This window comes from Callorhinus ursinus, unplaced genomic scaffold (genome assembly GCF_003265705.2).
Source record: "Callorhinus ursinus isolate GAN/ISIS: 27379988/994484 unplaced genomic scaffold, GSC_fseal_2.0 scaffold37, whole genome shotgun sequence".
Classification (NCBI taxonomy): Eukaryota; Metazoa; Chordata; class Mammalia; order Carnivora; family Otariidae; genus Callorhinus; species Callorhinus ursinus.
Genome location: NW_027397099.1, coordinates 5,300,039 through 5,326,143, shown reverse-complemented (window position 1 = coordinate 5,326,143; position 26,105 = coordinate 5,300,039). Strand labels below are relative to the sequence as shown.

At 47.5% G+C, this 26,105-nt stretch overlaps 1 protein-coding gene across 1 annotated transcript in view; it reads left to right on the top strand.

Annotated features, from left to right (window-relative positions):
- Positions 1-890: 890 nt before the first annotated feature.
- CDH1 (cadherin 1) overlaps positions 891-26,105 on the top strand; it is a 77,987-nt gene continuing 52,772 nt past the window's right edge. Inside the window, exons 1-2 of the mRNA XM_025889051.2 lie at positions 891-1,048; positions 1,934-2,048. Of these exons, the coding sequence (XP_025744836.1) occupies positions 1,001-1,048; positions 1,934-2,048 (163 nt within the window). The 5' untranslated portion in view covers positions 891-1,000. The remainder of the gene's footprint in view (positions 1,049-1,933; positions 2,049-26,105) is intronic.

Genomic DNA, 26,105 nt, shown 5'->3' with positions numbered 1-26,105 from the left:
GAGGTTTTGGATGGTGGGTCCTACCCTGTGGATTGACTTGCACACTCACGACCTATGGAGACCCGCAGTTAATAAGAACTAGAAGCGCCTGGGAGGCTCAGTCGGTTAAGCGACCTAAGCTACTCCACCTAAGCAACGGACTCTTAGTTTCCTCTCAGGTAGTGATCTCAGGATCATGAGATCGAGCCCCGCCTCTGTGCTTAGCTCAGAACCGGCTTGGGACTCTCTCCCTCTCCTTCTGCCCCTCCCCTCCCTTTATCTCTTCCTAAAAAAAAAAAAAGGCGGGGGGCGCCTGGGTGGCTCTGTCTGTTAAGCGTCTCCCTTAGCCCCAGGTCACGATCTTGGGATCCTGGGATCCAGCCCCATACCGGGCTCCTTGCTTGCTCAGCAGGAAGCCTGCTTCTCCCTCTCCCTGCCCTCCCCCTTCTTGTTCTCTGTCAAATAAATAAATTAAAATATTAAAAAAAAAGGCAGAGCTAGCGGGGCGCCTGGCTGGCTCAGTCGGTAGAAGGAGTGACTCTTGATCTCAGGGTCATGAGTTCAAGCCCCGCGTTGAACGCAGAGACTACTTAAAAAAAAAAGACAAAACTAGATAAAGCGTAAATTCCTTTCTGTCCCCAGGTGTTTGTGAGGCACCTGGAGGCTGGGAGGAAACTTGGAAGTAACAGGAATTATGGAACGCCTATTCCACAACCTGATTCTAGCAACTGCGGGTAGCGGGTCACTGGGCGGGAGCCGCTTGAGGCGGCTTGAAGCCGTCTGCCCCCACATCGGCGGAGGAAGCCGAGGCTGAGCCCCGCCGCTCATTGGCTGTGGGCCGCAGGTGTGGCCTCAGCCAATCAGCGGTGTCGGGGGCGGAGCCTTCCAGGCTCACCTGGCGGCCGCGACGCAGTCCAGCTCATTTGTGCCGGGCACTGCGGAGCACCTGTGAGTTTGCGGAAGTGCTGCCGTACTGTCGCCCCGCCAAGCTCCGCAGGACCCGACCCCTGCTCGGCCCGCCATGGGCTCTCGGTACCCTAGCGTCTCCGCGCTCCTGCTGCTGCTACAGGTACGTCGTGTCCCCTGGCTTTGCGGGGGACGCCTTCCGGCCCCACCATCACGCGCCCCGGCCCCCTTCCTCTCTATCGTCGGCCCTTCCTCTCTCTTGTCGCCCCCTCTTCTTCCAAGAAAGTTTAGTTTCAAGAACGGCCTGGAAGCTGCGCCGCGCTCTTGGGCTTCGCGGAGGTGGGAGTGGGAGCGGGTGGAGAGCGACCGCGGCTTTGCCCACTCCCTCTCGTAAATACTCGAGCTGGGCGGGGGGCGAGCCTCGCTGTGGGCCTGGGGGATCCCGGGCTGGCCGCAGTACTGGCTAGGGGCGGGCGGGGGGGAGGGACGTGGGGGGGGGTCAGGATACAGAAAAGGGGAGTCCCGGTGCAAATCAAGGGGAGCCAGGAGTAATGGGGACGACCCCTGAGGTAAGGAAAGGGAAATCAATAGAAATAAAGGCACCTGCAGTGTAAAGAAAGGGTAGTAAACAGGTATGGAGGCGCCCCTGGGATAATAAAGGGCTCAAAGGTGTTGGAGAGCCCCTCCTTGTGAGGAGGTAGACTAGGGAGTGGGGGGGTTCCCGGTGTGTGGAAAGTGAAGTGGGGAAGAGTAAAGATGCCTCCAGTGAAATGAAAAAGTAGACCGGAAGGAAAGGGGTGCTTGGTGGGGAGGTACTGACCCAGCAGCCCCCTTTCCCGGGAGTACCTGGGGGCTTGGCGGCAGCAGGTTTCGGAGTGAAAGAGTTTGGCGTGGCTGCCTGCCCTGGGGGTTGGGGGTGAGTGTGGCTCCTTCCCACAGTTCCGACGCTGGGAGCGAGGGAGGGGAGGTGCAAATGGTTTCGGTGTGGGCAGGAGGGGACACCCCCCCTCCCAGGTCACCCTGGTTTCATACCTTTCCCCTACTTCAGGTTTCATCGTGGCTCTGCCAGGAGCCCGAGCCCTGCCGTCCTGGCTTTGGCGCTGACAGCTACACGTTCACAGTGCCCCGGCGACATTTGGAGAGAGGCCGAGTCCTGGGCAGAGGTAAGTCCTGAGCCTGGGAAGGGTCTGAGAAATTGCACTTCCACGCCCCTGGGCAAAGCCCTTTTGTCCTGGTTCAAACGATACCCCTTTGGAATTTACACAGATGTAGGGATCTAAACCTTAACCATGGTGAGCACTGTGGTTTGAGAGGGCTACACTTGTATGGTGATGTTGGGAAGGGGGCATTTACTTAGAGGCCTTTAATGTGTCCCATTTTGTCCTGACCACTTGAGAGACTGTCATTTCAGACTGCAGAAACCTGATGTATTGGGGGGGGTAGGGCTTAGTAATTCCCCTTTTGCAGATAAGGAAATGGAGGCTCAGAGGGTGGAGTCCACTTGCCCAAGGTCAGCAGAGCAGGAATTTGAGGCCTGACTCCCAGGGCCCATTCTGCACAATCTGGGTGCCCTCTCTTAGTTATCAGGTTGTGGCATTTGCTCAGAGAGGTGAAAACATTTCCATACAGGTACTATTCCCCCAAGGAATAATGTTTTTTTAAAAAAAAGCCTGATAGCTCTGACTCGGGGAATGAAAAGGCACACAGTGGATTTCTGGGCCTTGGCACTGTGATAATCAGGATTATAGAGTTTGCTTTATTTCACTTCACTGGTCCCCAGGAGTGAGAGAGCAAGGGAAGCTTGGTTTCTCTTCTGGTTTCACTGACTCCCAGGTGCTTATTTCCTACCAAACGACTTCTTCCTCTTGATTTTAGTTGATGGGGCGAGTATCATAACTATAAAACACTTTTTCAAGTGAGAAATCACCCACGATTCCCAGAGGAAATTCACTGCATTTCTTCTTCCAGTCTTCGATCACGTGAAAACTGCAGCATGCTGTTGTGTGAAGATTGTTTGAATTTTGGAAGTTGTTCCAACAGTGGGCGGCATTTTTTTCTTTTTTAAACAGAAACTGCAGCTTCATTGATTAAACATATTTGCTTTTCTGGGGCCTGTGTTGTGTGGCACTCTCTATTGAGTCAGAAAGGAAGTGTTTGTCTGATTTTTCCAGTGCATCCACCATTAGTCAATGGTTGATATTCTGCCCAGCCCTGTGCTGGGCACCCAGGAATGAATTGAAGAGATACAGGGACACTCCAGCCTGCTGTTAGTATGTCACATTCCAGCAGATTATGGAGAATGTCCCAGGACCCACTTAGAGGGCACTGTGGGACATGGGCATTTAGATGCCAAAGAATGTGGGTGGCATGGCATGTTTTGATGGCTATCAGTGGGCAGTGAGGACTGGCTTCTTGGAGGAGGCAAAGTTGACCTAGCCTTGAAGATGGAGGCAGGGGTTAGAAACTGGGAGTGTGAGTGAGTGTTAGCATGGGGTGTCCCAGACAAGCGCCTGTCACTTTGTTTTCTTGCACCAGGACATTTGGTAGCTCCAAATGTGGGTTAATCTGGCTTTTATTGCTCCCGCCCTGCCCCCCCCCAAAACTCTTGGTCTGACCAATAATATTATTACATAACATAAATATTACCATTATTATTAATAGCGGCACCTATTCCTTTTGAACCAGACTCTGGGGCGAGTGTTTCCTTTTACCTAATTTTGCTTTATGAGGGTAGGCACCATTGTTTGTCGATTTTGCAGGGGAGGAAACTGAAACACAGCTGCTGGTCTTTCTCTGGTTCTCTCCCCTTCTCAATAATCTCAAAAAGAAAGAAGGATGGCGTTTGGGAGAATTAGTGTCCGTTGTGAAGCAGGTGTTGTCTTCACTGTGTGCCTGAGAGAGCAGAGATGTTGATGTGGCAGGAGCCTGAGGAGAGGAGGTGGTGGTGATGGGTCAGACTAGGGGGAAGTGCCAGGGGGTCTGTGGCTGGTGATCCTGGTGGGAGGGGCCGCCTCTTCGAGCTCTCAGTCCTCGGTCGGGTGGCTGGTTTCAGTTTCTTTTTTTTTTTTAATTTTATTTATTTATTTAATTGACAGAGAGAGAGAGACAGCGAGAGAGGGAACACAAGCAGGGCGAGGGTCAGAGGGAGAAGCAGGCTTCCCGCGGAGCGGGGAGCCCGATGCGGGGCTCGATCCCAGGACCCTGAGATCATGACCTGAGCTGAAGGCAGTCGCTTAACCAACTGAGCCACCCAGGCGCCCCTCAGTTTCTTTCTATCCAAGACCCACCCCACTCAACAAATTTTCTGACCTTTCACCGTTTTGGGCTTTCCTACCAATCCAGTGTAGAATTAGCCGATTACTCCAAGATAGGCGTGCCCTTCTGGTAAAATCACATGCGACCTCAGAGAACTGGCTTTGTGATTTTAAAAAGGCAGCTGGGAGTTAGGGTGGTGGCCTCACTCTTTGGGCCCTCCAAGGAAATGGAGGGAATGTGACATTAGCACCAGGTTTATTTATTATTTTAAAAAAGATTTATTTATTTATTTGACAAAGAGAGACACAGTGAGAGAGGGAACACAAGCAGGGGAATGTGGGGAGGGAGAAGTAGGCTTCCCGCCGAGGAGCCCGATGCGGGGCTCGATCCCAGGACTCTGGGATCATGACCTGAGCCGAAGGCAGACGCTTAACCGACTGAGCCACCCAGGTGCCCCTCACGGGAGTTTGAAAACAAGGAACCTGTTACTTTTTGTCCACCATTGGCCAAAGAGTGTCACAAATAGGGTTTGACCAAACTCAGGGGACCCTGGGGTGGTTTGCTGGGATGATTGTTGTGCTCTGTGAGATGGTTGACCCCACAGTCGGAGCCTTGTATTGATTTTATTGGTTTCTCTCCAGGTTCTAAAATGGAGAATGTTTTAAAAAACAAGTCACTATAAACCGGTTCTCTAGAATTTCTGATTATTTTTCTTTTTCCTAGCCCAAACTGGTTTATGAAACCCAGGCTTTTAGACAGTTTGGGATCTAAGAAGTATCATCATAGTGCCCTCCGCTTTAAGTTGATTGAGGTGTGGGGGGAGTGGGGGGTGGGGGGGGGGGGGAAAAGCAGGTAGGCTTTTAAACTGATGGCTTCATTGCTTTGCTTCCTCTACCACCTGGTTTGGGCAAACAGGGTTTATGTTTTGGGTTTGAGGTCTGGCTGCTTGATGGATTGACCTTGATGGATAGCTCACAAGCACCCACTTGTGTGGATTAAATACATCCATTTCCCCTTTCTACAAGTTGTGCTGAAAGGTGGTAGAAACAGTGTGCAGACCTCCTAATTAAACTGGGCTTAAAAAAAACAAATACAGAAACCTGCTTTGGGATCTCCTTTACATGATCAGATTCCCTCTCCTGCCCCTCAGACTCACTTCCTCATTACTCACTTCTGTGATAAGGCTTGGTGCTGCGCTCACTGAGGGAGGAGACCTGGGTCCTCCTGTTCTTGTTTTTGTGTCTGTGAGAAGCTGAGGCTTCCTTACGTGCGTCCTATGTGAGGAAGTCTGCCTGCTGTTCCCCCGTGAGGCCTGCCGGACCTGCCCTGCCTCTGCCAGGTGGTTGTGGAAATCCCTGTTTGCTCTCCGGGGCTTTATATTGGATGAGTCTTTTCTTCTGAAATGCTCACCTTGGTGTCTGTTACACATTCCCTTCTAAGCGTAGCCCCAGATAAGCCAGACGCGGAAGCAATCAGCTATCACATCTCCCAGGAGCTGCCAAAACCCTAAAATCCCCGAGAGGCACCTGTCACAGTTCAGACTTTCTGGGTTTCCACTCTGCCTCAACTCCCATCTCCTTTCAGGACTTTGGGCTTTCAAGGAGGGGAATGAAGTCTGTATTCTTGGTCAGGATAGTGTGAGTAAGCACATGAAAGATCCAGGTTTGGGACGCCTGGGTGGCTCAGTTGGTTAAGTGTCTGACTTGAAGCTGAGGTCATGATCCCAGGGGTGGGATTTAGCCTGGCTTGGCCGGAAGTCTGCTTGTTCCTCTGCCCCTCCCCCTACTTGTTCTCTCTCCCCCACACCCCATCTCTCAAGTAAGTAAAATCTTTTTTTTTTAAGATTTTATTATTTATTTTTTAAAGATTTTATTTATTTGAGAGAGCGAGAATGAGAGAGAGAGAGCACATGAGAGGGGCGAGAGTCAGAGGGAGAAGCAGACTCCCTGCTGAGCAGCAGGGAGCCCGATGCGGGACTCGATCCCGGGACTCCAGGATCATGACCTGAGCCGAAGGCAGTCGCTCAACCAACCGAGCCACCCAGGCGCCCTTATTTATTTATTTGACAGAGAGGGAACACAAGCAGGGGGAGTGGGAGAGGGAGAAGCAGGCTTCCGGCCAAAGCAGGGAGCCTGATGTGGGGCTCGATCCCAGGACCTGAGCCGAAGGCAGACGCTTAACGACTGAGCCACCCAGGCGCCCCACAAGTAAATAAAATCTTAAAAAAAAGAAAATCCAGGTTTGCCTTTCAGCTCCTAGCTGTGTGACCTTAGGTAAATCACTTTACTTCAGTGAACCTCGGTTCCCCCATCTGTGAATGGGGGGAGGCAATAATACTTAGTGGTTTGTTGTGAGACTTAAATGTGTATGTTCGTTTATTTGGCTAGGCAACAAATAAGAGTGCCAGCACTGGGCTTGCCTCTGGGGTTACAGTAATGAATAAAGCAGATGTGAGCTGAGCATAAAGCAAGTGAGATGGATGTAAAGAAACAGGAAAGATTCATTAGATGGTGTCTCATGTTTCTTAGGGACAGAGAGTAGGCACTCAGATATTTTAAACAAATGAATGAATTAATAAATATTTATTATCCCTTATACATTTTCTCTCTCTCTCTTTTTTTTTTTTTCCTCTCTCAAACTCTTTGGCCTTAGGCCAGCCCTAGATGTTGATGAAATGGAGGTGAGTCTGTGAACTTTCTAAGACTCATGTGAGGGTTGCACGCCCCTTCAGTGGTCCTGGAAGCTGGGCTACCTTGATAAGTGTGTCCCAGGGATACAGTGTGCTGAATGCTTCCCTGTCAGAGCCAGAGCACAGAGGTGGGAGCCCTCAAACCTGAATCTGGAAGGGGAAAGGCAGTCATTTTTAAGTGTTTTTTATCTTTGGTCCAAAGAAACCCTCCTGGTAGCCTTCCTTTCTCCATCTCTGTCTCTCTTCTTGCTAATTTAAGTTTACCTTTTATACCTCTCAGCTCATGTTTGCTACTGTTGGGAGGGCTTTAGCTACCCTCTTTTTGCACATTTCCTCTTCCCTTTCCTTCCTCTCATCTACCTCCAATCCCCACCCCCACCCCCTGCCCGACCCCAGGCACATTTCCATCATTTAGAAGGTTCTTGAGTCAGACTGCCTAGATTGAAACCTAGGGAATGCCCCTTGCCGGCTGAGGGGATGTTGGCCAAGGACTTTACCCTCTAAGCCTTAGTTTCCTCATCTGTAAAATGGGCATAATAGTACCAGGTGCTCAATATTAAAGCCGCTGGACTATTTAGTGCCTTCTGTTTGAGCCTCTACCTTGTGTTTTACCTTTGGTTCAAACTTTTCCCCATGTTCCTTCCCACCCAGTAAACCAGCCAAACCAGTTTCCTCACTCTCCCTGCTTCTGTGTTAAAGCAAACACTGCTCTGCAAACAGTGACTAGACCAAAGTGCCCTTTGCTAGGAAAGGCAGTTCTGTGGCGTTTTCTTGCTTGCCACTGTGCAGTGTACCTGGGTGGGGCTGCCTGTGGAGCTGCTCATGAATGCTGTTTGCAGTTGGAGTGGGAGGAGTGCAGCAAGGAGCAATTGGGATGGGAAGACTGAAATTGTCAGCTTCTTTTTTTCTTTTTAATTTATTTGAGACAGTGCGCGAGCACGCTTTGGTCACGCAAGCATGGGGGGAGGGGCAGAGTGAGAGGCAGAAGCAGATTCCTTGCTGAGCAGAGAGCCCGCTGACATGGGGCTCAATTCCAGGATCCCCCAGGACCCCAGGATCACGTCCTGAGCCAAAGGCAGACACTTAACCGACTGAGCCACCCACGCACCCCTTCTAATTTGAAAAATATTTCGTGGGGCACCTGGCTGGCTCGTTGGTAGAGCAGGTGATTCTTTATCTCAGATTGGAAGTTTGAGCCCTACGTTGAGGCTTACTTTAAATCTTTAAAAAAATAAAATTATTTCATAATTTTATTTTAGGATACTGTGTGTTTCCCCATTGCTAAAAATGCTATGCCCCAGCCCCTGAGATTATGGCTCACCTGAATGGCTAAGTATTGAATCACCTGGAACACTTCAAAGATACAGATTCGCCCTCCTGCAAATTCACTGAGCTACAGACTCAGAGTGGGGTTCTGGATATGGCATTTTTTAAAGCTCCCCAGGTTGCTGTTGCCACCAGATTCATTGCCCTGGACAACTCCAGTAGCTAGGGCAGAAATGTTGGATGAGTAAATACCTGGTGCCAGCCGGGTGTATGAACATCCTTTGTCCAGCTTAGGTAAGGCCAAGGGATTCAAGGGCTAGTGGATCCAGAAGGGATAACCCTGGTCCTACTGCCATGTGGGTGAAGGAGTGCTCTGTGGATGCGGAAGAGGGCTGATGGGGTAGGAATGGGGGGACCCAGAGAAGTAGCCAATGCACATAACCTCTCCCCACTGTGTAGCCAGTGCTAGGGGTACTGACTTTAGACCCAGCCCTTGCTCTCAGGGAGATGGCAGAAATCTCTGAGAACCCTGCAGAGGGTAATCCCAGTACCTTTTACCTTCTGAGAAGGGCTGTGTGGTGGGGAGGTGTTCAGCGGTCACTTCGGTGAGTGAGAGGGTTTCAGCCAAACAGAGAAGGTGAACAGGCTCTCCAGGAGTTGGAAACGGGGTGCTCAGAGGCATGGCGGGGTATAAAGGAGCCAGGCTGGAGCTGTGCTTTCTTGGACAAGGGAGGGTAGCTCGCAGGGGAGGATCCCAGGATGTGACTGCCTATATGGGCAGCAGCCAGGCTATCCCAAGCCCTTGGACTTGAGTCTGCAGTTAATAGAGGGTTTTCTCTTTCTGTTTTTTGTTTTGGTTTTAACAAAACCCTGGGGTTTCCCTTTCTATTCCCCCGCCTTCCTATTCTTTTACTAGACAAATCATTCATTTGGTTAAAATATATATATACATGTTAAAAAAAAATATGTATGTGGTCGACAGTGAAAAAGTCTCCTTATCACCCTGCCCAGGAAATAGCGTAGGTGGGGCAACAGTCCTGTACTTTTATCTCCCAAAACCCACGCTCTCATCGTGCCCCTTTTGTGCCTTGTTGCCAAATTGCATCTCCAGTGGAACCTAAGTCACTGTTCCCAAGGGTAAGAAATTGCCTCCTTCCCCTTAGGAAAAGATGTCTTTAAACCTTTTGTATCCCTCACTTTAACTGTGATGCTGGAATTCAGCTGCTTCTGCGTTTGAAGGGCCTCTTGTCTTCCACGTGTGGGTAATTTCCATCCTGTTTCCCTTTTACCTCCAATTGCAAATAAATGCTAGCTGAAGTGCACTTCTTTTCCTTTCTGTTGGTCTTCAACTTTCTGTGTCTCTGAAAATGCAGTTCAGTTGGCATTCAGAATTAGGAGTTGGGAGGGAAAGTGTCCTAAACTAAGGTTCCAACTGGGACTTTTTCAAGGTGCGAGAGAGATCTGGGCCCGGATCCTTGTGAGCTCAGGTGTTATTGCTGGGATCTAATGGAGCCTGTCTGGAAGGGTTGAACCTGTTCACCATGAGCAAAATCATAAACAGTGGCCAGCACAGGACCCTGTGGGATAATTGGCCAAGGCCTAGATAATAATTAGTGGGCTTTGTAATTAGAAGAGCTTGTAAGAAGCTGAAAGCCTTTCAGATTTTATGGTACCTAGGCAAGTTGAAGGCTAGGGAAAACACCTGTTTCTGTGGTTTGGCATTCAGACTCACTCATACACCTTTTCTGTTCCCAGAAGAGTTTTCCCGAAAGAAGTTTTAAGAGTGTTTTCACCTAAGTTATTGCAACAGCCTCCTTTCTTGTCTCCCTGTCTCCTCTGGTCCTCCCACAACAGTGTTCTCTCCATCCAACAGCCAAGAGTTATGGTTTTTAAAATTCAAGTTAATACAAATAGTGAATAGTATGTTGCACAACTGAAACTAATAAAATGTATGTCAATTATACTTGAATTAAAAAAGTTAGGGACACCTGGGTGGCTCAGTCGTTAAGCATCTGCATTCGGCTCAGGTCATGATGTCCTGGGATTGAGTCCCACATTGGGCTCCCTGCTCAGCGGCAAGCCTGCTTCTCTCTCTGCCTGCTTTGTCTGCCGTTCCTCCTGCTTGTGTTCGCGCTCTCTCTCTGACAAATAAATAAATAAAATCTTAAGTTAAAAATCAAACTCTGCCAGTGGCTCCCCATTTCACACAGAATGTAAGTCAAAGTCCTCTCTATGATGTGCAAAGCTTCCATGATCTTCCCCCCCCACAACACTTCCCCCACCCCTTACTGTCATTTCTTCTTGACTACCTAGAACACAGCAGGCACACTTCTACCTCAGGGCCTTTGCACTGGCTGTTACTGCTGTCTGTAATACTTTTCTCTGATACCTGCATGGCTCACTCATTTATTTTTAAGCTCTGTGCCCAACGTGGGGCTTGAACTCATGACCCCGAGATCAAGAGATGCTTGCTCTATTAACTGAGACAGCCAGGCACCCCACAGCTCACTCATTTAGGTCCAAGTTTTTGCTCACATGTCACCCTCTCAGTGAAGCCTTTCTTGAAACTATTTGAGATAGTTACCTCTTCTCCTAGCACTCCCTTTCCTCCTCCTCTGCTTTATTTTCCTCTGGAGCACATTTCATCATCTAGCATGCTATGTATTTCACTTATTTCTTCTGTCCATTTTCTGTCTCCTCTCAGTAGAATAGAAGCTCCAGGAGGCCAGGGAATTTCATCTTGTTTAGTTCAGGCTGTATTGCATCTAGAACAGTGCCTGGCACATTATAGGTACTCAGTAAGTGTTTGTTGAATGAGTAAGTGAGGTTTCAGAGTGTATGTATAGATCTTAACATATTTTTTGTATTTAGAAAGTATTCCAGGGCGCCTTTGGTTTTAAAGAAAAGCTAGAACTTTGTCAGTATGAGCCATAGAAGGACACGAGGAGGGGATATTCACAGGGCATGTGTCTCTGCTTGGCACTCCCCAGCTTCTCTGAGTCCTGACACCCCTAGTGTAACCTTACCTAATTGTCTTGTCACAAAACAGCTTGCAATCTAGAGTCTAAAGGTCACAGGAGCCATTTCTGCCCCACACTTCTTGGTGTAAGGAAGCACCAGATCAAAATCTAAACAGAGATCCGAGTCGGCCGGAGCCATCTGTTTGGTTTCCTATTGTCTGGGTAACAACTTCCTTGAGCGAGACTCCTAGCTACACCCAACACCTTCTTCCTGGGTATCTGCAGCATCCTTTAGGGCCATTAATTAAGACCTGGCATCCATTCTTCTGGTTCTTGGCAATGCACAGAAGCCTGGAAGGAACTTGTTGAGGGATGCTAAACTCCCAAGACAAAAACTTGAAGGCATCTTAATTAGCTCATGGCCCAGATACAAATTTCACAACTCCAAAATCCATCTGATCAATAAATGTTGAGAAGGTGGGGCGCCTGGATGGCTCAGTCAGTTAAGCTTCTGCCTTCGTTCAGCTCAGGTCACGATCCCCAGGTCCTGGGATCAGCTCCCTACTCAGTGGGGAGCCTGCTTCTCCCTCTTCCCGTCCCCCCAACTTGTGTTCTCACACACTCTCTCACTCACTCTGTCCCAAGTATATTTATTTATAAATAAATCTTAAAAAAATATTGAGAGGGTACTGTAGGGCAGTATCTTATAAATCGTTATGTAAGATCCATCACCTTGTCTTCAGGAGGGTAACTAATGTGTAGAGTTGCCAGGTCTAGCAAATAAAAATACAGGATGCCCAGTTATATTTGAATTTCAGATAAATAGTGACTAATTTTGTATTAGTATGTCCCATGCAATATTTGAGACATACTTAACAAAAAAATCATTAGCGTTTCATCCTCTATTCTCATAAACAACATTTCACTGACAAGTACTTACTCTTTGTCCAGATCTTCCCATATGCTGTCTCTCTCCTTTAAACCTCACCAACCAGTGAGAAGTGACCATTGTAGTTCTGAGAGGCTAAGCTAGTGCAGATCAGGTAGATGGGAAAGAGGGGAGCCTGACCAGGTGTTCTGGTGGCTTTTGGACTCGGGAGCACAGCATAGCCTGTGCTCTTTTTTTTTTTTTTAAAGATTTTATTTATTTATTTGTGAGAGAGAGAATGAGAGACAGAGAGCATGAGAGGGAAGAGGGTCAGAGGGAGAAGCAGACCCCCTGCTGAGCAGGGAGCCCGATGTGGGACTCGATCCCAGGACTCCAGGATCATGACCTGAGCCGAAGGCAGTCGCTTAACCAACTGAGCCACCCAGGCGCCCGCCTGTGCTCTTTACAGCAGGAAAAGGCCACTTTTCACAGATGGTCTGTGATTGGCCAGGTGTGGAGGATGGGTAATTCCTGCTCTGAAGGTCTCGGGGAGAGCAGTCCTTCCAGACGCCTGTCTTCTCTGTATTGATCACGGAACAAATTTATGTTGAGCACCTGCCAACACTAATACTGTGCTTAGCTAGGCACTGAGGATATAACAGGACAAAACCCCAAATCCTTGCCCTGTGTAGCTTCCCTCCTAATCAGAGGAGACAGGAGACGGCATGGTGGTCTGTGGAAGGAGAAAAATTTCAGGAGGAAAGAGGATAGAACTATTGAGTGTTGGAGTGGAGGGGTTTGGGGGAATCATCACTAAATGACATTTATGTAAAGACCTGAGGAAGTGAGGTGCTCAAGAGGTGTTAGAATTGGTCTAGGTCTTTGAGGAACCTGGGCTTCCCACATTGTTTTAAGTCCTTATTGATTTTAAAGACTATTAAAAAAAATAAAGACTATTCTCTTTAAAGGTACAGACTTTGTTATTAAAATAAGACAGGTGAGGCGCCTGGGTGGCTCAGTCCATTAAGCATCTACCTTCAGCTCAGGTCATGATCTCAGGGTCCTGGGATGGAGTCCCACATCGGGCTCCTTGCTCAGTGGGGAGCCTGCTTCTCCCTCTGCTGCTCCCCCTACTTGTGCTCTGTCTCTGACAAAATCTTTAAAAAATTTTTTTTAATAAATAAAATCTTAAAAATATGACACAGGATACACTCTATAGCATAGGGAATATAATTAATAGTAGCTAACAACTTTATATGGTGACAAATGGTAGCTAGATTTATCTGGTGATCTCTTTGTAATGTATATAAAGGGAAATCACTATGTTGTACATCTGAAATGAATATATTGTATGTCAACTACACCTCAGAGGGGGGAAAAAGAGGCTAATCTCCGGGCAGGTATTTTTCTAGAGGAATAATCCTGAGAGCTAATTATCACTACATCTCCTTTAAAGGGTATCATATTTAAACTAGGATCTGATGTGCTTTCCATGCCACCTGCCCCTTGGTGTGTTGCCCGAGAGGAATAGGGCTCTAAATCTGGTTTTCTTAACCTCCTCATGCAGAGGGATGAGATTGTCCTAAAGGCATCATGACTCTTGAGCACATTGGGTGTGTGGGTGGGGGGCTGGGGGTTACACGTATACCGGTGTCCCAAGACCTTCTTAGAACGAAGTAGGAGGGACTTTTAAAAGGCTGCAAACTAACTCCCCCTCAAATTCTTCATCCCAGTTGTGTGGGAGTGTTTGAAAAGGGAACAAGATGACCAAGTTGTTTGTGGGAAAAGTGCGTTTTCTGTAGAAAACGTCACCCCTTGAGTCAGCCATGGGACAATAGCCTGGGTGCTTATTGACAGGTAGGGTGGAGCCCTGAATCACCGGCCCAGCGGCCTGTCCTGGTGAGGTTATCAGGAGCAGCTTGAATCCACTCTGTGACCTCACCCTCATAGGAACAGGTACATGCGGTGCCTGCTCTTAGTCATAAATCCCAGGATACTGGCCCTAAGATCTCTCTCCTTTTAGCAAAAAGGGAACTGAGGTTTTGCAGAAATGACAGGCCTTCACAGCTGCTTGGTGAAGGTCACGTGGCCGATTTCATTACCACCTTGGTGCCTGGGCTTGTAATGACTTAAACTTTCTGGAGAAATTAGAATTTGTGGGTGTACTTTCTGTACCTTCTGACTTAAGTCTGCACTGATAAAGAAATGCTCTTGCATCTGCATCAGAGCTTGTCATTAGAGTCTTTGATTTGGAAGCTTTCATGTAAATTGTGCTGATTTTTCTTTGGACTTTGGAATCTAGTTATAATTTCTCTGATTTTTTTTTTTTCTTCCTCCTTTCCACTAATCCTCTCACCTGAACCATGGGAATACTTAAAAACTTTGGGAATTAAATTCCTGGGAGGTGGTTCAATCAAGGAAACTGAACTTCACTTACCAGGTGTGAGGTTGCACTCCTGGTTTCAACAGAGATTGAACACAACGTCAAGGTTGTGACTTTAATCTTCAGCATTTATTTCTCTCTTATCCTGTGAGGCGAAGGAAAGAGTCTCCTTGAGTCCCCTCCAGGAGTAAAGATGATTTGGGTAGGGCAATATGAGAAGCAGGATTGTCTGGGTTCAAATTCTGACTCAACTCTTTACTTGCCATATGACCTTGGATAAGTTACTCAAACTTTTTGTGCCCCAGTCCTCTCACCTATAAAAAGGGATAAAATTGTAGTTCCTGCCTCACAGGGTTGACAGAGGATGCAGTGAGTTAGCATGTCTAAAGTGTTTTCAGTGCCTCGCATGTAACAAACGCTTTGAAGTATTGAGTTTTTATTGTTCGATGTTTCTGCTTTATTTTTTTTTTAAGATTTTATTTATTTGAAAGAGAGAGAGTGAGAGAGCTGGGGGGGGGAGAAGCAGGCTCCCCGCTGAGCAGGGAGCCCAACATGGGGCTCAATCCCAGGACCCTGGGATCATGACCAGAGTTGAAGGCAGACACTTAAGGTGACTGAGCCACCCAGGCGCTCCTAGATGTTTCCGCTTTAGATTTGTGTCTAGGGGGTGAAAAAGTGTATAAATGTTAGAGACTGGAGGACCTAGAGAGGAAGATTAAGGATGAGGAAAGGCTACCTCCCCTTGTGTCTTTGCTCCTTGACCTCCCTGTATCTAAGATACTCTCGATCCCACACCCATTCAAGTGCGAGTGGTTTGTCTATAAGTCTAGCACTGCCAACCAGGTACACCATTATGAAGCCAGTTTATTTATCGTCATACCCTTTGGTTCAACCCTCCTATGTGCTTGACACCACTGCTACCTGTATTTTATGGAGGAGGGAACTGACACTCAGAGCTAGCGACTTGCCCAAGGCCACAGAGCTAGGAAATGGCAGACAGTGATTTGAACACCTGGTCTGCTAACCCAAATCTTAGGCCACCATCTCTCTACTACCTGTACCTGGCTGGTGCTTTTTCTGTGAACTCCCAACTGCTCAGTCCCTTTCTTAACTACTGTTACTTAAATATTTTCCCAGTGTTTCTTGAGTTAGGTATGTATAGTTACTTAATGCCACCAGCTGCACCAGCAGGTAGGGGGAGGGGCAGAGGGAAAGGGAATGAGAGAATTCCAAGCCGACTCCCTGCTGAGTGCAGAGCCTGATGCGGGCTCAATCCCAGGACCCTGAGATCATGACCTGAGCCAAAACAAGAGTCAGACACTCAACCAACTGAGATACCCAGGTGCCCCTCTTTTTTTCCTTTTCTTTTTAAAGATGTTTAATTAATCATCTTAAGGATTTTTATTTTTAAGTAATCTCTCCACCCAACGTGGAGCTCAAACTCAAAATGCTGAGATCAAGTTGCACGCTCTACTGATTGAGCCAGCCAGGCACCCCAAGAATCATCTGGTTTCTTAGTTTATACATGAATTGGCTGGTTCTTTGATGTTAGTTGAGTGGGCCAGATTACACAGCTGGTAGGTGTCAGAATAGTAATATTGTTAAACTATACCAAAATAATCATTGCACCCATGTATTGATTGAGTATTTCACTGTTGATGTAGGATCTCATTTTTTAATCCCTAACTAACCTTTGAGGTAGGTAGTATGACAGTTCCATTTTCAGATAACAGAACAGAAGCCACTAGAGTTTTATTGACCAGCCCAGGATCACAGCTAGAGGCACATCTCTCAGCCTGGCCAGCTTTTTACCCTACCTGTACTCAGCTCCGTTTCTGGGAATATCTGCATTCCAGATTCTTCACTTTAGCCTAGAAAGGAGTCTCAAGGTCCACCCACTGCAGCCTTCAAAGTCCTTGACCAGTTTGAGCCCTTGGGGTAATAAATGAAGCTTCAAGATCCCCTCCCCCTTGGAAACCCAGAATGATGAAAGGGGGTGTTTCTGGTGCCCTTGAGCTCCCCCTTTTTTTTTTAATGTTAATGATTTTATTTATTTGACAGAGAGACAGGGAACACAAGCAGGGGGAGTGGGAGAGGGAGAAGCAGGCTTCCTGCGGAGCAGGGAGCCCAATGCGGGGCTCCATCCCAGCACCCTCGGGTCATGTCCTGAGCTGAAGGCAGAGGCTTAAGGACTGAGCCACCCGGGCGCCCCTTGAACTCCCTTTTAAAATCTGAACTGTGTGGGGCGCCCGGGTGGCTCAGTCGTTAAGCGTCTGCCTTCCGCTCAGGTCATGATCCCAGGGTTCTGGGATCCAGCCCCGCATCGGGCTCCCTGCTCTGTGGGAGGCCTGCTTCTCCCTCTCCCACTCCCCCTGCTTGTGTTCCCTCTCTCACTGTGTCTCTCTCTGTCAAATAAATAAAATCTTTAAAAGAAAATAAAATAAAAACCTTAAGAGTAGTATGGATAGGGATTATTTTTTTGAGGTGGGGGGAGCAGTCTTAATCTTCCAGTGGTTGACACTTATTTACAGATGGAAGGAGGTGTCTGGGATGGGTAAGGAGTTGGGGGTTGGGATATACATGAAATCACAAGTTGGGGATTGTTGGTGCTGCGTGCTGGATACGTGGGGCTCATTACACTGTTTCCTCGGAAGACCTGAATAATCTATAATAGAAAATTTAAACACCTTCCCAAATTCCCTCCCCTTCTCAGGTGGCTGCCGCTAGCGATTTGGTGTGTATCCTCCCGGACATTTTCCTAACCACTCACAGAACATGTGTCCCTATTTGCGGTTTTTCCTCTTTTAAATTAGAGTTTTCCATAAATGGAAATATGAATTGTGCTGCAAAATGTAATCATCTCCTGAGCATCCTTTATAAATATGTCCTGGAAAATTTTGCACATCAATGGTTGAACTTCTTCCCCTCATTCTCTTTAACCCGAGGAAGGTATTTTTAACATCCTAGAAGCTGACCAAGTTCCCCTCCGTATAGCGTTTGAGGGCCTACTGTGTGCCTTGTGTCAGTCACAAGGATTTTCTTGTCCTGTGGGGTTTGGTGATCCATCCAGGAGCATCAGAAAACGCTGAGATGCCAGGTTTTCAGACAATGGGTACATTCAGAATCCAGGTGGGGTAAGACCTGTGTGGGCTGGAGCAGCTGGGAAGCTTCTTTGTTGGCGGGGGGTGGGGGGGGGGGGGGGGGGAAGTCCGGTGGAGCTGGGCCTGGGGTTTTGGGTAGCATGTGAGCAGGAACGTGGGGAGGAGTCTATTGTTGGCTCAGAGGGGGGTACCATTAGCCAAGGCGGACGTGGAGGGATCCACCCATGCAGATTCTGGGGGCTAGGAACATGACAAAGGGGATGCTTGTTTGATGTCTCCTGTAGCTGAGGTGAAACTGAGCTCCCAGCTCTGGAATCACACTAGAAGGGTGGGGGGCTATGAGGAAACAACCCCTTGGCTCTTTGAGCCTGGCCTCTGGGGCTGATAGGGCCTAACAGGGCCATAGAAGGTCATTAATGTGGCTGCTGCTGGCTGGCTGGTTGGCTGGGTGGGGCCCTGTTGGCAGGGACCCGGCAAGCTTGGAGAACTGGAGCAGCAGGTTCTCCTCTCTCTGCCTGCCCTGGGGCTAGTGGACCCAGTAACTCTTAGGCTCTGCTGGAGCAGTCTGCATGAGCCACAGAGAACAAGGAAAGAACTATACCATCCACATGGCCCTCGGAGAGGCCAGCGTGGTCTGGCCTGGGGTAGCAGATCCAGGGCGTTCACCCGGCTGTCCCACAGCCACCTGAATGCTTGTCCAAAGTCCACTGCTCTCTCTGCAACCTTGCTTCCAGGTGCTCATCTCAGCAAATGGCACCTCCCATCCTATCTGTCCATTTGTGCATTATTCATTCATTTGCTCATTCATTCATTCAGTAAATAATGATTAAGAACTGTTGTGTGCCAAGCACTGTTCTAGGACTGGAGATGCAGCAGAGAACCAGACATGTACAAATCACCCAGGTGGAGTTTGTAGTCTAGTATATTGGTGGGAACAGGCAGTAAACATAATGAATATGTAAAGCATTTAGCGTGTTGGGGTGGGCAACAAATGTTTAAGAAAAGTGAATCTGAGTGAGTAATTGGGAAGTAGTTGGGATGGTTTGAGAAGGCCTCCCTGAAGAGGGACATTTAAGCAAAGATCCCAGAGAGGTGAAAGATCAGGTGATGTGGGGAAGGGTGTTCTAGATCAAGGGAACAGCAGGTCACAGGCCTTGAAGAGGAGTGGAAGAGCAAGAAGGCCAGTGTGAATGGAGTCGAGGGACCAAGGTAGAGGGGGTGATAGAAGGGCAGAGGGGGATGGCCCAGGGTGGAAGGCCTTGTGACGTCTTTAACTCCTGGCTCCTCTCCACCCCTTCAGTGCAGATCCCCCTACCACTTCTTAGCTCCTTGCCTTGCCTCTTCCCTTCTCCATTCCAGGCAATGCAATACTCAGTAAGTATTGTTTGATGAAAGGCTCTTGAATGGGCGAGTATGATGCTGGTGGTTAATAGCTTGGACCCTGGCCCCTGACTGCTCAAGTTCAAGACCGTGGTCCAGGGTAAGGCCCATGGATTCACATTTCTAATGGTACTGCTGGTCCATCTGCAGAGTAGCCAGACTCTGTCCCTTCCACCAAGCAGCACTTCCCTGAGCTTTCTTCCTGGTTCACTCATCTCTCAGGGCCGGCTCAGTTGGTGCTGCCTCCAGGAAGTCTTCCTGACCTTCTGCCGGCAAGGTGTTGGTCAGGACATCTCCCCCCAGCCTTTCTCAGGTTGGGATCCCCTGAGTTCTCTGTTCCCAGCAGGCCGGATGCCCCATGAACTGTCCCCAGCATGGCACCTAGAATGTAGTTGGCACTCAATAAGTAGTGTTTGGTGAGAGGCTGTTTACTGGGGAGAATCAGGCTTGCAGGGTGCCTGGAGCGGGGGTGACCTCTATCCATTTGTTGAGGACATTGCGGTGGGGGGGGCAGTGCATTATAATGTAGAAGAGGAAATCTTATTCCTAGACGTCTTATTTTTTTCAATCACATTTGGCTCTTCCTCTTCTGAAAAACAACAAAAACTCAGCTGAGCTTAGATATGATCCCTCTGGCCATTCTTTTAAACAATGATAGGAAATTTAAAAAATTTTACCCACCCCCCCACCCTACTATTTGCTTCCTAAAGATAAATCAGGTGTAAAAAGCCGCTTAATTTAAAGTATTCAATTTCTCACATTTGACACTGAAGGGAAATTATGGTGATAGCTACTACTTTTTGAGTGTTTGGCATCAGCCAGCCACTTAGCTCAAAACTTGGTCACTCTTCAACCTGAGCTTACCCTTTGCCAGGCACTCTTGGGAAGTCAGGGCCATGGGTGAAAATTACCACTCCCTGTGCAGAATTTCCATTCTAGAAGGTGGAGGCACAACAAACTAAGTACAATGTTAGAAGGAAGTTGGGGGGGCGCCTGGGTGGTTCAGTTGTTGGGCACCTGCCTTCGGCTCAGGTCGTGATCTCAGGGTCCTGGGACCGAGCCCCGCATCGGGCTCCCTGCTCCAGGGGAAGCCTGCTTCTCCCTCTCCCACTCCCCCTGCTTGTGTTCCCTTCCTCACTGTGTCTCTCTCTGTCAAATAAATAAAATCTTTAAAAAAAAAAAAAAAAGGAAGGAAGGAAGTTGGGGGAAAAGACCTGAGTAAAGCAGGGTGGGATAGGGCTCTTGGGGTTGGGGGTTGCTTCTGTGGTCCCATCATTGCCAACCCTGACCATTCCCATTACACAGATGACAGATTTAGAGAGGGAAGTGACTGGCAATCCCGAGGGTGAGGGTGCGAAGAGGGTTAGTTGAGGAAATGGTTGGGAGGGTGAGGAAAGGAGTGGGACCTGGAAGTGGAGGAGGGAAGTCAGTACTGGAGTGGGGGATGTCCCGTGCTCCTCTCCCCACTCCTTGGAATGCGGACACCCTGAAAGCTGCCATTTGAAAGGCTGATTAGTTAATTAGCAATTGTTTACAGGTTTTCAGCTGTAATTCTGGGTCTAGTTCTGTCTTTATTGTGCTTCAAAACCACCTGTGTAACTAATTAAAAATGTGGAGTGTTGGGCCCCACCCCCTCAGGGACCCCCATTTGTAAATCTGGGTGGGGTCCCGGAATTGTTATTTTTAAATAAGCCCACTCACTCTGTGCCTGGATGGAGGTGCTGGGATTGCACTTCAAAGGAAGCTGGTCCACACCTTCCCATCCCGAACCTGGGCTAACATTTGGGCTCACCCACACAGTTTAATTTTTTTTTAAAGATTTTATTTATTTATTTGACAGAAAGATAGATAAAGGAGAGTAGGAACACAAGCAGGGGGAGTGGGAAAGGGAGAAGCAGGCTTCCAGTGGCGCAGGTAGCCTGATGCGGGGCTCGATCCCAGGATCATGACCTGAGCTGAAGGCAAACGCTTAACGACTGAGCCACCCAGGCGCCCCTCACCCACACTGTTTAAAGTGCAGACTTGGAGGGGCCTCCTTGCTAACGATCCAGAGTCAAGAGGTCTGAGGGAAACTGCGGCATTTAAAAAAAAAATAAAAAAATCACGTGATTCTTGATTGGACTTGGTGGGGGTGGGGAAATGCATGAATGTACTCGGATGTGAACAAGGCGAGGCTGTGTGCGCAAGCGCGCTCTCAAGCCTTTTTTGGGCTCAGTGGGTCCACAGCTTTCCTCAGACTTTGAGGCATCGAATTCTCCCTGAAAAGAGGTGTTCAAGTCTTGGCTCCGTGCAGCGGAGCCAGTCCGAAGTGGGAGCCAGCCCCAGTGTCTGTCAAGTTAGAGGGCAAGAGAAATTACATTGAGCGCTGTGAACTCCCCATGTTTCCCTGGAGAAGAAGATATGAACAAAATATGGAAGACGTGTGGATGGAATGACAAAAACTCTGGCAGAGCAAGTGGAGAGCTTGGATGGCCAACTGAGCTTATTCTTCTGCCTTCCTTTCTTCCTCTTTCCTTCCTACCTTCCGCTCACCCATCATTCGTTCTTCCCTTCAGGTAGTCTTCCCTCCAGGTAGTCCCTGGGTGTCTGCTGTCTCTAGGCTGTTAGGCCAGGAAGGGTAGTGGATGATTTGACAAATTAAGTACTCGGTTTCAGACCGAGGTGTTAGGAGTTGCCCAGCCAATATTAAGATGCATGGCCAAGCCCAGCTGCTGTCCTGGAGAAGCTGCCCTGAAACTCACGCCTGGCAGAAGACAGATCCAACGTGGAGATAAGGCAGCTGCAGTTTCAGTTTTAAGGTTGGGCCAAGAAAGAAAGAAATTTAGGGACTTTCCTTGCTGTGAACAGGGAATACAGGTGCTTTTCTACTTTGGTGGGGAGGGGGGCCAGGGGACGGGATTTCATTAGGAATAATCCACCTGGACTTTGATAACAGATCCAGCGAATGTGTAAGTCATTTCAGAAATGTGATTCTAAATGCAGTCTGTATTTTAGAGGGCAATTAATCATGAACCCGAGGATACGTGGGTTATTAAAAAGATTTGCCCTAAGACAGGTGATTTATCTCCTTTAAAAGTATTTATGGACATGTTATGATTTTCAGATACTTAACACATTTTAAAGATTTATTTTCTGGGGCGCCCGGGTGGCTCAGTCATTAAGTGTCTGCCTTCAGCTCAGGTCATGATCCCAGGGTGCTGGGATGAAGCCCAGCATCTGGGTCCCTGCTCCGTGGGAAGCCTGCCTCTCCCTCTCCCACTCCCCCTGCTTGTGTTCCCTCTCTCACTGTCTCTCTGTCAAATAAATAAAATCTTTTAAAAAAAATCTAAGATTTATTTTTCTCTCATGGGGAATTTCCTTATTACAATTGGATCTGGTTTCTCCTTATATTTTGTGCCTTGTTCTCAATGAATCGTCCTCAGTAGAAGTGTCAAATAATTGAAGACCATTATTAAGCTTTCAATTATTGACAGGCACTTGGCTTTACATTTGTAAGCTCATTTAGTTTGCACACTAACCCTATTATAATTATTTCCATTTTAGAGATGAGCCTGGGGCTCAAAAGAGGTGAGGTCCCCTTGGATACTTTGTGACAGGGCAAGGATTCACAATTTTCACCTAATTACTGGGATGCATAGCTTCCCTTCCTTGAGATAACTGACTCAGGCAGTCCAAGCTCTCAGTGGTCTAATCCTGGGACATTGATAAAATGATTTTTTAAAGGACATCCTGTTTTCCTGTTATTTTCATCCTTTGCAAAATGGGATTAGTAGTAGGGTGCCTGGGTGGCTCAGTCTGTTAAGCATCTGCCTTTGGCTCAGGTCATGATCCCAGAGTCCTGGGATTAAGCCCCACATCGGGCTCCCTGCTCAGCTGGGAGCCTGCTTCTTCCTCTCCCTCTCTCTCAGCCCTTCCCCCTATTTGTGCTCTCTCCCTCTCTCAAATAAAAAAATCTTTTATTTTTTTATTTTTAAGATTTTATTTATTTATTTGACGGAGAGAGACACAGTGAGAGAGGGAACACAAGCAGGGGGGTTGGGGGAAGGAGAAGCAGGCTTCCCTTGGAGCAAGGACCCCGATGCGGGGCTTGATCCCAGGACCCTGGGATCATGACCTGAGCCAAAGGCAGACGCTTAACAACTGAGCCACCCAGGTGCCCCAATAAAAATCCTTTAAAAAATGGGATTAGTAGTACTTACTTTTAAGGTTATTGGGGAGATTAAATGAGATGAAAAATACAGAATGTCAGGCATGCATTGGGCATTCAGAAATAGTAGTACTTATTGCTATTCCTGATAACTGTAAAACATAATCACTGTTTTTATTATTAACACTGATAAAGTTCCTACTGTATGCCAGGCATTGCCCTAAGCATTTGTATAGTAACATATAATTCTCCCTATCACTCGGTGGGAGTAGGTTCTCCACCCCATTTCAGATGAGGAAATTGAGGCCCAGAGAGTTTCATTTAGTGTGTGGTTCACCATGACCTATAGATCTGCTGCTTAGAAGGTCTTAAGGCCATTTTTGTCCTTTTCATGGTAGGATCTGATGAACTGGATCACCCCTTCCACATTTTGTTTATTTTTTAAAAAGCTTATTTATTTTTAAATAACCTCTATACGCATCGTGGGGCTCAAACTCACAACCCTGAGATCAAAAGTCCTAGGTTCCACCAACTGAGCCAGCCAGGTACCCCCTCATTATGGTTTGATTTGCATTTTCCTGATTATTAGTGATGTTGAGTACCTTTCATGTGTCTGTTGGTCATTTGTATGTCTTTGGAGAAATACCTGTTGGTGTCTTCTGCCCATTTTTAAATTGGATTATTGGTTTTTTGGGTGTTGAGTTGTAGAAGTTCTTTATATATTTTGGATATTATTCCCTTATTAGATATATCATTTGCAAATATTTTCTCCCACTCAGTAGTTGTCTTTTTGTTTTGTTAATGGTTTTCTTTGCTGTGCAAAAGCTTTTTATTTTGATGTAGTCCCAGTTATTTTGCTTTTGCTTCCTGTGCCAGAGGAGACATATCTAGAAAAATGTTTCTACAGCTCGTGTCAAAGAGATTACTGCCTATATTTTCTTCTAGAAATTTTATGGTCTTACATTTAGGTCTTTTTTTTTTTTAAGATTTTATTTATTTATTTGACAGAGAGAGAGCAGGGAGAGTGTCAGGCAGAGGGAGAGGGAGAAGCGGGCTCCCCGCAGAGCAAAGGAAGCCCAATGTGGGACTCGATCCCAGGACCCTGGGATCGTGACCTGAGCCGAAGGCAGTCGCTTAACCAACAGCCACCCAGGTGCCCTTACATTTAGGTCTTTAATCCATTTTGAGTTTATTTTATTACTATTTTTAGTTTATTTTTGTGTACAGCGTAAGAAAGTAGTCCAGTTTCATTCTTTTGCATGTAGCTGTCCAGTTTTCCCAACACCGTTTATGGAGCCTTTCTTTTTCCCATTGTATATACTTGCCTCCTTTGTTGTAGATTAATGGACCATAAAATCATGGGTTTATTTCTCGGCTCTCTATTGTGTTCCATTGATCTGTGTGTCTGTTTTTGTGCCAGTACCATACTTTTCTGATGACTACAGCTTTGTAGTATATCTCATCTGGTATTGTGATATCTCGTTTTGTTCTTTTTCAAGATTGCTTTGGCTGTTCGGGGTCTTTTGTGGTTCCAAACACGTTTTAGGACTGTCTTGACCACTATTATGTTTTTTTCACATTGCCTGAGGATTAGTAGTTTCAGAGTTGGAGGGGCTCTGGGGGGCCACTTAGTGCAGCCCTTTCTCTGGCCTAGATGGTCAAGCTAAGCTTCCTACCTGCTGGCCTGAGAGTCTTGCTCGCCACCACCAGGTGTGTGCTCCAGGGAGTGCTGCCTCCCATCCTAAAAATGTTACCTTCTGGACTTGGGCCTACTTCCCATGGATGCCACCCCTGGCCAGGTTCCCTCTGCCTATATTCTCCTCCTGGGACTACAGAGACCCCAGAGGTAAGGACTTGGGTCTCTCTTCCATCCGATCCTGACCCCCAGCCCTGAACACAGTATTGAGCACTTAGTAGGCACTCAGGGAATGTTTATAGATGGATGAATGACTCCACATCTGCCCTCAGGTGGGCATGAGTCAATCCATGTTTATTCTGGGCCTGCCTTTTGCTGGTACTGGAGTACTGCAGAAAGGGCAACACAATAGGCCGGTGCCTTCAGGGAACTTCAGTTCTAGTGTCTAAATAGACACGAACCATGTAAATAAATAGGCTTTCACAGAATGGCACATTCTATGAAGGAAATGAAGCAGAGAAATGGGGTAGAGAGTAATTAGAGTGGGGAGGGGGCCGAACGTAGCTAAGAGTGGGTCAGGCATGTTGTCATGAGGGGAGTGTGCGTTATGTGTAATGCTGCGTGGGAGGGTCCCATAAAAGGAACTGTTGGAAGCAGAGGAAATGGCCAGGACCAAGAGCCTAAGACCACAAAGAACACAGTTTACTGAGGGAGGAAAAGGCTTGCGTGGCAAGGGCCTGATGGATGCAATGTGGTAACAGGTGGGAGATGCACTGGAGGGGAAGGCAGAGACCAGATCCTGTTTGTGGGTCAGTTGGTCGCTTCAGTCATTCATTCATTCATTCACATTTAAATACATATATTTAAATTCCATGTTGTTGCAAATAGCAAGATTTCATTTTTTTCTCTCTCTCTCTCTTTTTTCTCCTTTAATCTCTATACATAACATGGGGCTTGAACTCAAGAACCCTGAGATCAAGAGTCCCTTGCTTCTCCGACTGAGCCAGTCAGGTGCTCCAAGATTTCATTCTTTTTTTTATGACTGACTAAAGATAAGTCTCTTGAAAGACAAATACCACTGTGTCAGCTTCCACCCAGATGAAGTGATTGAACCATTCCAGTCAACTGATTTATCCTTCTGGTTAATCATGGAACCTTTGTCCTCAATTGGAGGAGGCTCTGTCTATTTCTTTAGGAAATGATGTGAGAGACCAGAACATTAGGTTTATTCAATGAATATGGCTTAGTTAAGTGCAGGCTATGCATCAGAGAGGATTTGGGGTGGATGGTTGATCAAAATTAGTTTGTACCCACTGTATCCTGTCTCTCAATTCCCGCTAAACCCAGCCTCCCCTGGCTGCTACACATAGGTATTGTTTCCTGCTCTAGCGCTGTTGCGGATAGAATGCGACTTTCTCTTATAGGCCTGGAATAGCAGCCAATATTCCCTGAAATTTTCTTATGTCTGAGCCTGTGCTAAGGGCTTTACGTGGATTAGCTTGTTGAATCATCTCATCCCTTTAGAAAATAGGGAC